The following is a 16,181-nucleotide window of genomic DNA, read 5'->3' as shown; positions in this document are numbered from 1 at the left end:
TCTGAGGGATAATTGAAGCCATATACCCATACAGATGACATCATATGCATTTGGTAAATCTGTTGAAGGTACTATGATGTAGTTAATCTAAAAACTTTTTTTTTAATAGATTAAAAAAAGAATCCAGTTTGACCTTTTGTATATTAGAGAAAACCTCCCTGATTGAATGGTTATAGTACTGAGATCAGTTGGGGAACTGAAAGGCTATGAGTTGCGTCCATTTCTCCAATTAGTGCTCAGGTGTAGGCGGGGTGTTTCTCCTCCATTTTGTCACGACGCTTGAGAGAAACTGGAGGGAAAATTTGGCAGACATTAATTTATTCGATTATTTTAACTGTTTTAGACATGGTGAGTAAAATGAACTCGACGTGCAATGCAGCTGTATCATCCACGTACATCGGTAAAATCATTTTACGGTGTGTTTTTTGGTTTCTGCGAGAGGAACCGCGCCATGACAGACCTCAGTGCCTTACACGAGGCTACACCTCAGCGAATTATCAGCGTTTAAAAACGTTCAGTGTTTATAATCTTTTTTAAGTGGCGTATCAGACCTTGTATTATTCTTACTGGTCTTGATAAAGATGCTTAGTTGAGACATGGCTCGTCTAGGTGTCAGGTTTCTCGAGCCTTACTGAGCCCGTATATTAATTACCCTAGCTAGCTTAAAAAAAACAACAAAAAAAAAAAAACATCGTAAGTGCATAAACTTTAATATTAACTTTCTAATGGTGGTTAATTTGAGATAGAAAACAAAGCTGGCGTTGGTATAAATTTGTTCGCACAAGTTGTCAGGTCAGGTTGTTAGCAAGCCTGTGCGAGCTAACTAACCATATCTCTCTGGCTCAACAGAAAGTTATAGAAAATTAGCTTAGCTTGACGTTTATCTGTCGGAGTGATTTGGGTATCTCTTTTTATTTATTTTTTATTATAATCTCTACCAAATTGTGACTCTAGCGCTTTTAAAACAAATGACGCCCAGGTTCATGGTTGTTCACACAAAGCTTACTTATGTGTTTTTACAATTGTATAACTTCATGAAGTTAGCTTTAGGCCTCGGGACTAACTGAACTGTCTTGACTCAGGATCTCCAGAAACAGCGCCATGGGACGATGATGTCGAACGGCTTCATCTTACCGCAGGGCAAAATGACGCCCAACACACTTTTCGTGGGAGGCATAGACATGAAGGTGGGACACTGTGGACTGTTGTTTTCTTCTGAAATGAAATAGACACGATAGACGAGTGAATGCTGGGCTAAATATGTCGTGGCAAACAATCTTTCCAGCCCAAGTCAAAAAATTTCAGAGACGGAGATATCAAAAAGTAATTCAACTTTATTGAAACAATAAAGTGAGACAGTCTGCAGAAAGTCTAAATTATGCAACCACACAGCCCTTTTTATACCTTTCTCCACAGCATACTCATCTTAGGCTGGGTTTTGCCTTTCTTCCCTAAAAATCTTCTTCGCCACAATTAATTAGTCCGGTCTATATGTTATCTAAAAATTGTGGAGCACGAGTAATTAGTTGTTTTTCTTGAAACGAGTTTATGAGGACAAGGTTTCACTCGGTCTTTGTTGTTTTGTTTGTTTCTCCCTGACCTTGACCAACACTCCCTTCTTATGCCTCAGTGAGCTTCTGTCTGTTTCTGTGTGCTGTCCTAGCTAATATCTACCTCCCTTCGTAAGGCCTTATACTAACTGGTTAATTGGTATCAGGCCTCAAGACTATTTACAGGAAGGTACAGGCTGATTCAGAAAACAATTATTGTACAGTAAGATACAGAATCCATCTAACTCTGTACACACTTAGAATATAACTTGATTAAGCCGTGTTCTATGGATTTAGATTATGCTTTTAAGTATTGATTATACATATAGATCATGTCTAAGTAATACATCTGAATGTTGGTTATACATATTGATTACACTTCATAAATATTTTCTATGAATACAGTTTTTTTTTTTTCTTTCTCCCCTCTGTGTAGGTTGAAGAAAATGAGATTCGAGACTTCTTTTCTCGGTACGGTGCAGTGAAAGAGGTTAAAATCATCACCTACCGTGGGGGGATCTGCAAAGGGTGAGACTGTCTCAGAGCTCTGGTTAACTAAACATGGACTGAATAATCTACTAAAGTAAACATTTATTATTTACATTTTGTGTTATTAATGTTTGTGTTATAGTCTATATAAAAGGCATTTTTCAGTTGTTGTTTATTAGTTGACAAATCTTGTAAATTTCATCAAAAGTGCAACACAAATACATATACGGTCAAAAGTATGTGGACACTCGAATGTAGTTCTTCCCCAAAATTAGAAGCGCACAATCGTATAGGATGTCTCTGTACGCTGGAGCGTTACAATATCCCTTCACTGGAACTAAGAGGCCCCAAACCTGTTCCAGCATGACAATGCACCTGTGTACAACTGATATGGCGTTCATTTTGAACGAATCTTTAATGTGACTCTGGGAACAACGAGTTGTCTCTTGATAATGTACACAAAATAAACAAAAGGGTTTTCTTTTTTTAACCTTAAGGGTTTTTATAAGAAATTCTGTTATTAGAGTTAACTTGGGGAGCTTTCACACATTTGCTTTTTAGTCCGTTTTGAATCGAACCCTGGTGCGTTTTCCCTCAGCAGTTGATTTGCGGTATTGCTAATATGCCCAATTTCACCGATACGATGGTGGTGCTGAGTGTAATGTTTATCTAGCTACATATTATAACAGATTTTATAGTAATCACCCAAAGTCTTTCTTCTCATTGATTCCACTTCCAGTTAAGCTGCTTTAGCAGGGTTTGAATTAGTCTTGACATGATGTTCCAGACCATGATCTGAAAATCATGAGAAATAGAAAGTCTCACTGCTGTATTACTTTGTTTTTATTTTCCAAATATAGTTATACAACAGAATGTTACAGGTTCCATAATGTTGCATGACATCAGTATATTTTATTGTTCTTTAGAAAGACAGAGAATGATTATAGCTCAGTGTACCGCATGTATATGCAAAATACAGTAATAATTGCATCCTGTAAAAGAATCAGCTCATTAGTGTGTCTGCAAGTAGATTGATATTTTAATTGTCAACATTTGTAGCCTATTCAAAAATACAGAATAACAATAATGCTTTATACATTTTTGTACTATTCTTTGCATGTAGCTTAACACTTTCATGCACAGTGTCCACACTTGGGAATAGTTCATTTAAGGCTGCTTTTAAGGGGAAAAAAAGTAAAGCATTTTATCTAAAACACTTTATAAAATAAATATATATATATATATATATATATATATATATATATATATATATTTATTTAGCATCCTGTCTCTGTTATATCTTCACATACATTTTGATTAAACTCCCAAATTAAATAAAATATTTTGTGCCAGAATCCACTTAACTACCTTTTTTTTTTATAACTTTAATTTTTAAATTGAATAGATTTTTTTAAGCCTCAGAAATCAGTAACACGTCATGTAACGGTCCTAAACTGTCAATTTTGTGCACGTTAAGAATATTGCTATATTTAGATCCAAAAATCATATTTTCATATTATAATTTTTTTTTTTAGACCTGATTGTTTTTATTTGTGTGTGTGTGTGGGGGTGTATATTTATTTATTTTGTTAATAATAATAATACGCAGCCGCACCCGCATGGTGATGTCATTCGCAACAAGTCGGCCATTTCTTTTTCTTTCTTTATATTTCTTGCTTTTCATAGATGTAAACAAAGCCTTAATTTGTTCCTTCCTCCATCTGTCTTTAGCAGCTGCTTAAATACTTCCATGGTGACCTCTTTTCAACATCTGAGCTGTTCGTTTGCATTAATGGTGGGGCCAGAGAAGAAAACTCTCTGGCCATAACATTGCGAACTGTGTCGAGTTTTGAGACATGGCAATGAGCCGAAAGCGTCTGCTTAATGTGTGCATAACCCCTCTGCCTATACAAAGTGTGATCTCTGTCATGTGGCTCGCGTAGTTTATTGGTAGAATCTGTGTTTTGTGTAAATCGGGCACGAGGATATAAGCAGCGGAGATACTTGCTATGCCGCCCATGTGCAGTGCACATTAGACTGTGGTGAGAACTTGACAGCTGCATGGTTGGGGAATAAGTGTGAAGGCCAGTTTACCATCAACCGTTCATCAAATAAATCTTAAGGTAAAGTTAAATAATCATACAGCCATCTTAATGTTCTTCAGAAATGTATTTACAGTTATGAAATTTAAATGACTTTTATATATTTTGTGGTGCAGCATATTTCGGGTCTGTTGTTGATCATGGGCAGCAGAGTTGTGGAATCCTAGCAGGTAAGATAATATTTGTAATTTCTAATTTATCCCTCTTGGGTTCTCGGAGCTCAATTATGTTACTAGAATAAAATAGAATTGCAATACTTCCCAGAGTTATCCATATTTTCAGTCGCATTAACCACATTAATCAGATGTTTCTGCACACCGTGATAATGAAGATATTGACTAATTATAAAGACTAAAGCTAGACTAGATGAAGCAGGAATGCCAGAAATTCCCTGTTAGATAATCTGGTAATCTGAATTGAATTTGAATTTTGTGCATCGTTGCATCCCTAATATACATTATATGCTACTATATTATACACTCAGAGATATGGAAGTATTTTGCATAAAATTTTCAAAAGCAATTGCAAACTGTAGTTGCAGTTGCTTTCCTAATTATGGATACATAAATTGACATAATGAAAATGCGAATCCGATGCCTTGCACAGGAACCTGCCAATCATTGTTTGTGGTAGGAGTATTTTATGGAGTCTGTTTGTATTTGAAAGAGACGTCACTCGCATTCGACAGCCATGAAGGAGAATGTTCTGTATAGACGATTGTGCATTTAATTAAAAAAAACAAAAAACAAAAAAAAACGCTAGTGTTCCGTTTGAGATGATATTACCTTTCTTAGACTAAAATTCATAGACTAGATGGTCGAGTACAAAGTGCATTGTTTAAGTGTCTAGTGTGTCATTTGGGACACAACTTTAGTATTTAATCTCTGATGAGCATTTTTGGAACAGAAGTAACACTGAGTAAATGTACCCCATGCCATGCACAGACCAACTGATCAATAGTCAGATTTGTTGACTTTCATAATCGATTTGTTGCAGCTCTAAAGCAAAGTATTCAGACACCTAAACAGTTTTACAGATTTTATTTAAAATGAATTAAATAGATTTTTTTTTTTTCTGGCCATCAGTCTAAACACAATAACCTACCAATTTCCTTATCTAATATAACCTACCAACCCTTATTTCATCAGTCTGTAAAAGCACCTTTGACAGTGTAAGTCTCTACATGCTTTGCACCCCTGGATAGGTCCAAAGATGACACCATCTCCCATGTCCTACACACCACCCTCTCTCATCTCGATATGGGAAGGGGGAACTGTTTACCGTTCAGCCTTCAATACCGTAGTCCCCTTCAGGCTGTTCAGTAAGCTCAGGTAAATGGGCTTCTGCTCCTCTCCAGGCAGCTTCACCTCCACCACCCTCAACCTCAACACTGGGCCTTGCCAAGTCTTTTTTTTTAAGCATCTCTGCTGGACTCGCTGTACACCAGTGGCCTTCAGCCTTTTTAAGTCAAAATTTGATCCAGGATCTACCACACTATAGTTGCCAAAAGAAACAAAAAGCCCACAGTGTGTCATGCCGTTTTACCCGTTACTAACAGTAAAGCAGTTAATCTGCCAGTACATGATCCAATAATCACAGTGACGCAGTAATACAGTTCAAATATCAAGAGGAAAAGAAACATGTTTATATCGTTACTTGTTAATACAACATGCGTAGTACAGTTTTTGAACTCTGTCATTGCTTTTGTATTTTGGAGCATAAGTTGAGATTAACACCGTAACAACTGCATTAAGCTGGCGGTCAGTCAGATGTGTGCAGTGCATTTGCAAATCCTTGAGAAGCTGCTCATAAATGGCCTTGGATATCTTTAGTCTTTTAATTAAAAAATCACTCAAAGCTCATTTGAAATTCACTGATGGATGGATACCTTTATTACTTGCTGGCAAACTGGGAGAAGAGTCATTCCAACAAAATTATGGTAGCTAGGCAGTGAATGTTTAGACTCCTAGCTAGATTTTCTTCAGACCTTTAGTTCATCCATAGCCATAAGATAAGAACCAAACAGTTGGTATTGAGCTCAAAAATAGAAAGTAATGAATCGTGTTAGCAGTTATTCAGGCCTCACTTAGACATTGGTACTTGCTATGTTTTATTGTGGTCATGTTGTGTTATTTACCTCTTTTTGTGTCTTTCAGGTAAACAAGCATCCAAAATATTTCCAGCTACTGGAGAGCTGCTGTATCTTCTGATCAGCTAAGGAGTCCTCTGTGAATGGCAGGTTTTTGTGATGTAAAACAAGGAAACTAAATAAATCATTTTAAAACTATTTCCACCCTCAATGTGAAATTATAACATACAAATTAAGTGAAAAACAATCGAACATTTTAGGGAAAAATGAAAGCTACAATAACCTGGTTGCATAAGTGTGCACACCCCTACACTAATACTTTCACTAATACTAATACTTTATCAGCGTGGCACATCTTGACTTGGCAGTATTTTCCCACTCTTTCCTGCAAAAACATTCTAGATTCATCAAATTGTGAGGGCATCTCCGGTGCACAGCCAGCTTCAGGTCACCCCAGAGTTTTAGCTGGATTCAGGACTGTGCTCTGGCTCTGCCATTCAAAAACTTTTGATCTTTTGGTTAAGCCATTCCTTTGTTGATATGGATGTTTGGGTCAGTGTCATGCTGAAAGCTGAACTTCCTTTTCATCTTCAGGTTACTAGCAGACACCTGAATGTTGTCAAACATTAAAATCAACTTGTATTTGTAGCTATTCATGATTCCCTCCACCTTGATAAAAGCCCCAGTTCTGGCTGAAGAAAAGCAGCCCTAAAGCATGATGCTACCACCACCATGCTTCACCATGGGTACTTTTGGTGATGTGCTTTGTTTTTTTTGCAACATACCTTTTGGTTTTGGTCTCATCAGACTATAACGCATTTTGCCAAATGTCACTTTGATGTCACTGTGGTGCTCCGGTTTCTCCACTTGATGGCCTTATACCCCTCTAATGATTGATTCCTTTTGTCTGAGGTAAATCAGAGTAATTTAATTGATGACAGCTGTATGAAATTTACTTTTGAACATGAGATTGAATGTGATTGGTTCATTCTGTACACAGCCACATCCCAAAGGGTGTACACACTTATGCAACCAGGTTATTGTAACTTTTATTCCCCCCCCCCCCCCCCCTTTTTTTTTTTGGATGCATTGTAATGTCACATTGAGGATGGAAAAATTTCTGACATGATTTATCTTGGTTTAATTTTTTTTTTCATCACAAAAACCTGCCATTTTAACAGGGGTGCGTTGACTTTTATATCCACCGTACTTATTCTCTCGTTTTCCTTTCTAGATTCTACTCTGGCATTTCTTAAACTCTGCTGGTTTTTATTCAAATTTCCCATTATTTAGTTTGTATTTAGTGGTAATCCTGTCCAAATAAAATGAACAACAGAATAGTATATCGACTTACTTCAGAGGACTTTTTCAAACGTCATTGAGACATTTGGAGATCCACAAATCCAAGTGTCAGCCACACACACATTGGTTGTATAGCCTGGAATCCTGTTGCTTTTTGAAATTTGTGATAATACATGAACAATAAACAACAATAATAATAATAAGGTTAATGGTTTTATTTCTGTTCTATGTAGCCTACCTTTTCTTTTTCATCAGGAGTGATAGATTTCTGCTCTTTTAACATGATCCCTCAATGTATTTATCTCATTCAACTTCTAATATTTTTCTGTCCGTTAACAACTGATGGAATTAATGAAAAATAGCATATGAATTGGTGCAAGTAATTGATTCTTGGTGTCTTTCTATTTATCAGAAAGCAAATGGAACCAAATTAATTGTTCCGTTAAAGTCAAGCCCCTCAAACATAACTGACATAAGCTTGCATACATAAGTATGCAATATGAGACACAACACTTTTATTTTATTTTTTATATATATATATAATATATATATATATGATAGATATTTATTTATTTATTTATTTTAGCGGTAGATGGACAGGGAAATTTCTTTCTATCACTGAATTCCTAGTGTGTCAGGATAGGGGGGGAAGGAAAATAGCACCTACACGCTCATTAAATGTGGCTTGTGATTGAATATTTCAAAATACAAAAAAGTTTTATTGTTTGAGTGATATTTCTAATATTAATTTGTAAAACAAGTGAATAAAAGAAAAGAGAAGAATGAGAGTTTTCCTTTGCAACCCCATTTGTAAATCAAGCGACCCACATTTGGGAGCCCGTGCTTTATGTGCTGTGGATATTCACGTTTGCAAACAAGAAGACAAAATAAGTACAGGATGCCTTACACAATGTTTAAGTATTCATTTAATGATCTAATCATTTTTATAGCAGTGTGTGAAAGTGACTTAGATCATAGTCAAGGACTGTGAAATCTACATGTAAAGGGGATGAGACGTTTTTCATTCACACACTATCCAAAAACCAAACTGACACAAACAGTAATTATCCCGTACAAACAGAGCACAAATGAATGTTTTATTGAATTTCTTTTTGTATGGGGGACCATCTTCACAGAAGTGACACATTTTGCATGTTAGTACACACAGATGTCTTCTGTGTGTACTGATTAAAGTCAGGTCTTTCCTAAGGTGTTTCTGGTCCACAAGCTAAATCAGTTTTTTCTGAGAAAAATGAACGGAGAATTTCACACCTCCTGTGTAAACTGCAAAAATAGTAAAAAGTTGATTTTCATAATATAACCAAATCTTGTTTTTTTTTTTTAAATTTATTTATTTATTTATTTATTTATTTATAAATATATAACCTTTCCTTGTATTTCTAGAATATTTTCTTGTGGGTAAACTCATAATTTCCATACAGTATTGCTGATGCTGGTTTTTGTTTTTTTTTCTCCTTCTCTAGTTACGGTTTTGTTTACTTCAGCGAGGATGTCGACATCCAGACTATCGTTGAAGTAAGGTCGTCACTGTTAAATATTTTAATAATTATATCCATCCATAGGAGTGTATAATATATTTGCTTGTTATCAGTTGCTTATTTGAGTTGTTAGGTGTTGACTTAGTCTTGCAACACTGATGTGTGACTGCATGTCTCTTATTCCCAGCAACAGATCAATTTTAAAGGAAAGAAACTCAAACTGGGCCCTGCCATCATGAAAGAGCGGAGTTCTCGTGAGTCAGGTTTTCAAGGTTTGTCCATTTTTGATGCGTTTAGGTTAGTGTTCTACAAATAGATAAAAAAATTAATAATAATTCCATTTAATTCTCAAGCCCATTTTGACAGATGAGGTTGGTATGATATGTCAATTGGATTATTTTTGTTACAGATCCAGAAAATTAATTGGTTAATTAACTTGCATTTGATGGGCCATGCATGTTATTAGCAAAAGAGCCTCAAGCTCAAGGGGTGGGGTCTGATTATGTTTAAAATAGTTTGTACTTGTTCAGAAGCAACTTTTTACTTCTGCTGCAGATGCTTCTTCTGGTTAAAAAAAAAATCTACCTAAACATTTCCCACCCACCAGCCAGCTCTGCTGCTCATGCTGTGTCACAGGGCAGTGTAACACGCTCAGAGTAAAGTCCACCCTCTTCAGCATACATGAGCTCACAGATAACTATGAATTGCTAGTGTCACTGTAATCGAAAGGGGAGAGGGAATATCTGAGAGCACCCGAAATCTCCCAACAATAGGGTGAATCCTTTTCCGTTGTGCCACTCAGTTTAGCCTTCTTTAATTAACATGTTCGTCCCTTTTTTTTTTTTTTAAACTTTGGCTAACTGTTTCCTGCATTTCCCTCAGTGCTATTGGTGCAAGTTGGAAATAGCCATTCTCATGTCTAAAAAGTTTTTCAGAATTTACAGGATTTTCATGAATACCATATTTTTTGCGTAAACACTCATACGAGCAATATACCCAGAAATCCATTAGTATCTGGCTTAATAAATAAGGCTCGTTTTTGCTTGTCAGTTTTGATATTCAGTTTCTTATATGCGTCTGTTCGTTAAACGTGACTTTTAATTGAGTGAAATGCTCATACTGTAGTCCTGGGGACGCTTTGTCTAATTAAATTAAGTAAATGTTCTCATAATACAGGTTCTGTCCAGTCACCTTTGATTGGCCCATCACAATGGGTAAACCCCTCCCCCTGTGTGTATTGTACCTGCTGCCCTCCCAACCTGGTTACGCCCTCTGTGCTCAGTGGAGGTACACAGTACCTACAGGTAAATTTTGACACTTGTATTCTTCATACTGCTTTAAACATGAGCCTCAACTGTGCACAATACAGTGCAATGATGTACAGTACATAATATAATGTTGTTGTTGTTATTATTATTATTATTATTATTATTATTATTATAATAATAATACATAAGCAAAGTGCAGTGTTTTTAGGAAAACTAAATTAATTTCCTGGTGGCTATTGTATAGAAGTTTTAAATCAGAAAAATAAAAAGGCTATATAATATAAATAAGTTCAGTACTGCTTAGTTGTATAGCATTTGCTAGAGAGAGAGAAAAAAAGGAAAACTGTACCTGTGATGTCTTTTTCTCTCTCTTTAGCCATATTCTTACCCAAGTTTTCCAGGAGTAATGATCCCTCAAATGCCTATGAATTATGCACAGACAGCCTATCCCTACCAGGTATCAGCACAGCATGTACACAACCATTCTGTAGCTGACATTTCTTCAGACATTCCCGGTTTTATTGCTGGACAAGCCTGTGTCTATCTTACTCTCCAGAGTATTCACATTTGACTATTAGTGTTTGTGTTTCTGAATGTCAGTTAATGGACATAAAATGTCAATGGGCAAATTGGTGCCACGGGTATCTTGAGTATTTAGACTATTTACACTATATTGAGATCTCTGTACTAGCACAGCCCTAATCCATAACACATAACATCCATAACACACAGAGAAAAGAAAATTTTTAGTGCAGAATTATAGTTTAGTAGTTAACTTTTCTGCTTTTTTTGGTGCCAGTATTCCCTGCCACAGTGGTGTGGTGACCAAAGGACAAGGATTATGAATCAGGTGAGTTTCCTTTGTTCTTATTTCAACACAAAAGAAACAGTTAATGGACATAAAAAATACAGTATCTCACAAAAGTAAGTACACCCCTCACATTTTTGTAAATATTTGATTATATCTTTTAATGTGACAGCACTGAAGAAATGACACTTTGCTACAGTGTAAAGTAGTGAGAGTACAGCTTGTGTAACAGTGTCAATTTGCTGTCCCCTCAAAATAACTCAACACACAGCCATTAATGTCTAAACCGCTGGCAACAAAAGTGAGTACACCCCTAAGTGAAAATGTCCAAATTGGGCCCAATTAGCCATTTTCCCTCCCCGGTGTCATGTGACTTGTTAGTGTTACAAGGTCTCAGGTGTGAATGGGATGCAGGTATGTTAAATTTGGTGTCATCGCTTTCACACTCCCTCATACTGATCACTGGAAGTTCCACATGGCACCTCATGACTCTCTGAGGATCTGAAAAAAAGAATTGCTTGAACAGTTTTGTAAAGGCCTCTGGATCGTCCTGTGGACCCATCTTTGCTGGGGCGGCATGCGGCGGTTGGAGTACCCGCGGCTCGGATCAGTTCCTGAAACACCTGTCAGTCCTCCAATTGCGCCTGTTCTTTTTGCAGTTCTTGGAGGGCTTGATGCTGTGTTCAGTGAAGACCAGCGAGGGATTCAGCAATGGCTACCAACGGCGAGGATTCCGTGTCGGCGTTGCTCCTCAGTTTCCCAGGTTTTGGCACCAGTGCAACGTTCCCTGATGTGGTGAAATGCGGATGAAGGGAGGCAGGCTTGGTTTGAGCACATGAAGTGGCTTTATTTGCTGACACTTTTCCTCTTAATCGCTTTTCAGCAGTGCTACTTTTAATCTTGCTCATGCGCACATACACGCATGAGCGTTCTCCGAAGGTGCTCCTCTCTCGCCTCCTTCTTTTCCCCGAAGGTGCTCCTCTCTCGCCTCCTCATGCTCTCGGCCTGACTGCAACACAGAACAATAATTAACCACTTACAAGGAGGCTAAAGGTTGTCAACTTGTGCATGGCTTTGAAAGTGAGATTGACTGCCAGGAATTAAATGGAGTTAATAACCCATGTACAGACATTCGGGCTTTTAGGGAGTACAGGGACTCAAATGTACAAACGGTTCCAGAAGGACTGTGGCAGTTATTGGCTGCTGTGAAACCCTAACAATCTCGAGTTGAGTGTTGTATTTTTTTTTAAAACCATTAAAAGGTAGTGCAGGCTTTTCTTTGAGCCTAAGAGGAGGCTTACAGGTTTAGAAGGATTATACAGCAGTACAGTAATTTTCATGCCTTTTGTGTTTTAGAACTTTGTGGACTGTGGAGTCCAGACGTTGCTGACACTTCTGTAGTCCGTTTTAAATGTGGACTGTCTTCCTGGTAAGAACTCACTTCTTTTCAATAATGGCTTTTTCCAGTATTTCATACTGTAAGATAGGGGTCTTTGGTGTTGTCCACAATGGGCCGGTGTGGCTGGAGGCTTTCATTCCTCCCCAGTAGGAGCCATACCTATTAGTCAATTGAAGACTAAAGCCAGCTGATTAAACAAGTGGAATCAGATGTGGCTCCTGCTTGGTTGGAATGAAAGCCTCCAGCCAAACCAGCCCATTGTGGACAAAACTGAATACTTCTGTTGCTTGGAAGCAGGAAGAATAGCACTTACACTCTCCATTCATTTAAATAGAAACAGCTGTACACTTGCTGATTTATGCAGTTATCCAAACAGCCAGTCTTGTGGCAGCAGCACAATGCATAAAGTCATGGTCAGATACAGGTCAGGAATTTCAGTTAATGTTCACAACAAACCTCAGAAAGGGAAACAAGTGTGATCTCTTTGACTGTGGCATGGTTGTTCGTGCCAGATGGGCTGGTTTGAGTATTTCAGTAACTGTTGATCTCCTGGAAGTTTCACACACAAACAGTCTCTAGAGTTTACACAGAATGGTGTGAAAAGCAAAAAACCTCATGTGAGTTGGGGGTCTGCCGGCTGTAACACCTTGTTGATGAGAGAGATCAGGGTAGAATGACCAGACTGGTCTGAGCTGACAGGAAATCTATAGCAACTCACATCAGTCTATACAACCATGATGAGCAGAAAAGCATCTCGGAATGCATAACACCTCAAACCTTGAGGTGGATGGGATACGACAGCAGAAACCACATCAGGTTCCAGTCCTGTCATCCAAGAACAGGAATCTGAGGCTATCATGGGCACAGATTCAACCAAACTGGACAGCAGACTGACAAATCAATAATGAGATTTGTTGACAACGATTTTCATAATCGATTATTATTGTTGATTAGTTGTTGTAGCTCTAATACTGATTGTTTCTTTCGTATTGGGAAATTAAATTACGATGTGATTGTTTAGATGCTTTCAGTGCAATGCAAATGTGTTATTTTGCTACATACGATGTAGTGCATATTGTTTTTAACATTTAATAGGGATAGACTGTACCCTGTGCACCCTGTACAATGGTTTCCCTCGTAATAATATAGCAGTGCTTAATTACATGCAATAAAATGCCTACATCTAACAGTTCAGTGTTACCTAAAGTACATGACTTGAGACTTGACTCTGATTTAAGCTGAGGCTTGAAACATGATTTTAAATTTCAGTTGATTAAAAAAAAAATGGATTAAATAATAAAAAAAACAAGAAGTTGCTCAGTAGACAGTGTATTTCCCCCTTTCCCCTTTTTGAACATCATATTTACATGGCTTCTTTAGGACCCAGCACCCATGGAAACCAAGGCTGATGTCTTTCTGGAAATGACATCTAATTGTGGGAAAGCATCTTCAGCATTCTACCTCTGGTGTGACTGTGATTTTGGGAACAAAGATCCCACTCTGGGTGACATGTCAGTGTGATGCCAAATCATGGCCATGTGGTCAAACTTCTAATAGAAGGCTGCATACTGTGTACACGTGTGTGTGTGTGTGTGTGTGAGAGAGAGAGAGAGAGAGAGAGAGAGAGAGACAATTTTGTCAGATTATTTGTATTGTCCTTTCTCTGCTTTTGTCATTCCAAACCTTTAAAAAAAAAAAAAAAAAAAAAAAAAAAAGTCACTTTTAAAGTCACAAAAGTACTTTTCATTTATGTTGTGCATTTTAATGTTTGCACCTCTGTCGCTCTCCAAATGCTTTTTATTCTCAAGGGGAGGCAACTGTTCTTGAGGCTTTTGTAAATTGTTCCGCAAGTTCAGTTCAGCAAGTTTTATAATTATATTTGTTGCTTAATCTCATTCATGCTGGCAAAGCTCTATTGATTAACTTCACATCTCATCTCACGCATTGTAAGCACTGTCCTGGTTTTATTTTTTATATATATATATTTATTTATTTTGAACAACTTGGGATTCCAGTGTTTGTTGGCATTTTGAGTATTTCTCAGCGGATTTGAGGGTTTTTTTTTTCTTTGTGGCTTTGCCTGTTTGACACACAAGTTATTACATTGGCTTGACTCTTAATTTCAGATCCGTTGTGAAGAGTGGCCAGAAATAAAATCACTGCATTAAATAAGAATGATTGATTGAAAAAAGAAAAAGAAAAAAACTTTTAACCTTGTCTCTGTAAAAAGGCTTAGTCACACAATGGGTTTGGCCAATTTTGATTCACTAACTAATGATGGAATAACAATGCTTTACACGTTCACTGGTTGAAACTGATGTTTGATATTTGTGTTTATTTTTTTTATTATTATTTAAAGGTTCACTGCGCTTGTATGTTTCCTTCACTTTGTTAATGGTGGTTTTCTTCACAAGAGTTGTTTTATTTAAAAAAATAGGGTGAACTGTCTTGAATGGTGAGGTTTGCACTTGTCATTTTCTTATGGTTGTAACAGATTGCATGCCAACCTAAATAGTTGCTGGTAAGCCATAGGCATTGAACACTATATTGTTTGTGAACACTTTTATGGAGCCTTTGGCATCTGATGGATGCTTTTCTCTTTAAACCTCCCATGGCCTCATAAGAACCGTAGTTTCTGCTTTGATTGATGGCATTGGTCGATCACTGTTCAGTTTTGTATGTATACTAGTTTAACATAAAAGGTTTGGAGTCTTGTCTTGTTTGTAAAGAAATAAAGTTGAAGTTAAATAAAAGTTTTACCATATGTACATCTGTGCCTCTTTATTGTAACTCTATTAATGGAGAAAAACCTAAAGGAACATTTGCACAGGTTATTTTGGACAGAATACTAAGTGTACATCCACACTGTAGGGACAGATCTGATTAGAAAGATCTTTCTTGAGTGTGAAAACATAATTTTCTAAACCCCCCCCTTTAATATGTGGTACTGACAATCTGATATGAGGCAATACAAACTTAGACTGAACAGGTTAATTTGAATTCATGTGACTTGTAGATTCAAGCAACTCCACAGTAATCAAGATTTCTGCTAATAAACACAATGTTGAGACCTTTAACATGGTCATGTGGTGAACATATGACGTAAAACTCTTTAATGGCATTCCCTTTATTGTTTTTCTTGCCTCATATCAGGCGTGTCAGGCTGTTTGCTTGTAACTACAGTCAGAGCTACAGGTGAACCTTCTCCAAAGCGGGTGACCATCTCATATTAACTTCATATTATCTTCATGCAGTAATGTGATTAACTTTTGTTTCTAACCAAGCTGTGTCTGTTTTCTCAGTTTTGCAGGATAACAGCTCTTCAGCCAGCTATGAATAGTAGATTAATCTGCGTGACACTTGTCCCCCTTGGCGTGCCAGGGATAGCGTATGAGGGGACTCATAATTTGTATGCACATAATGCCGAATTGCAGGGTGCGTTTGAGTGATGCGCCCCTCATATTTCTATGATTATAACACTGATCTGCAAATCTAGTGAACTTGCGTATACTGGGTGGAGTGGGTAGCCCTTTGTTTTCCTGAATCTCTCTGCAAAGCTTCCTGGACAACTTCCGTGTTGCTGATCGGAGTTTCAGTAATGTGTAGGCGACCCACTTAACTGAAGATCAACAGGTAATTGAGAACCGAATTTTTGTGCAGACACTCCTGAGTTTA

General features: G+C 37.3%; 1 protein-coding gene across 3 annotated transcripts; it reads left to right on the top strand.

Moving 5' to 3' along the window:
- The first annotated feature begins 143 nt into the window (after nt 1-143).
- dazl (deleted in azoospermia-like) lies at nt 144-15,274 on the top strand. 3 transcript variants are annotated; one of them, XM_053638744.1, is made up of 10 exons: nt 144-348; nt 1,083-1,187; nt 1,987-2,078; nt 9,017-9,068; nt 9,219-9,303; nt 10,208-10,335; nt 10,676-10,756; nt 11,099-11,149; nt 12,464-12,536; nt 13,887-15,274. In XM_053638744.1, exons 1-9 carry the CDS (start codon nt 346-348, stop codon nt 12,506-12,508), a joined length of 642 nt encoding a protein of 213 aa, XP_053494719.1. In that variant the 5' UTR covers nt 144-345; the 3' UTR covers nt 12,509-12,536; nt 13,887-15,274. The 3 variants fall into 3 exon arrangements, with proteins under 3 accessions (XP_053494719.1, XP_053494720.1, XP_053494718.1); XM_053638745.1 differs by lacking the exon at nt 10,676-10,756; XM_053638743.1 differs by lacking the exons at nt 11,099-11,149; nt 12,464-12,536; nt 13,887-15,274 and having other exon boundaries at nt 10,676-11,031.
- Nucleotides 15,275-16,181: the final 907 nt, after the last annotated feature.

The sequence above is a fragment of the Ictalurus furcatus genome, chromosome 12 (assembly GCF_023375685.1).
Source record: "Ictalurus furcatus strain D&B chromosome 12, Billie_1.0, whole genome shotgun sequence".
NCBI classification, from domain to species: Eukaryota; Metazoa; Chordata; class Actinopteri; order Siluriformes; family Ictaluridae; genus Ictalurus; species Ictalurus furcatus.
Note: the sequence above shows the minus strand (reverse complement) of the source record. Positions and strands in the feature narration are given on the sequence as shown.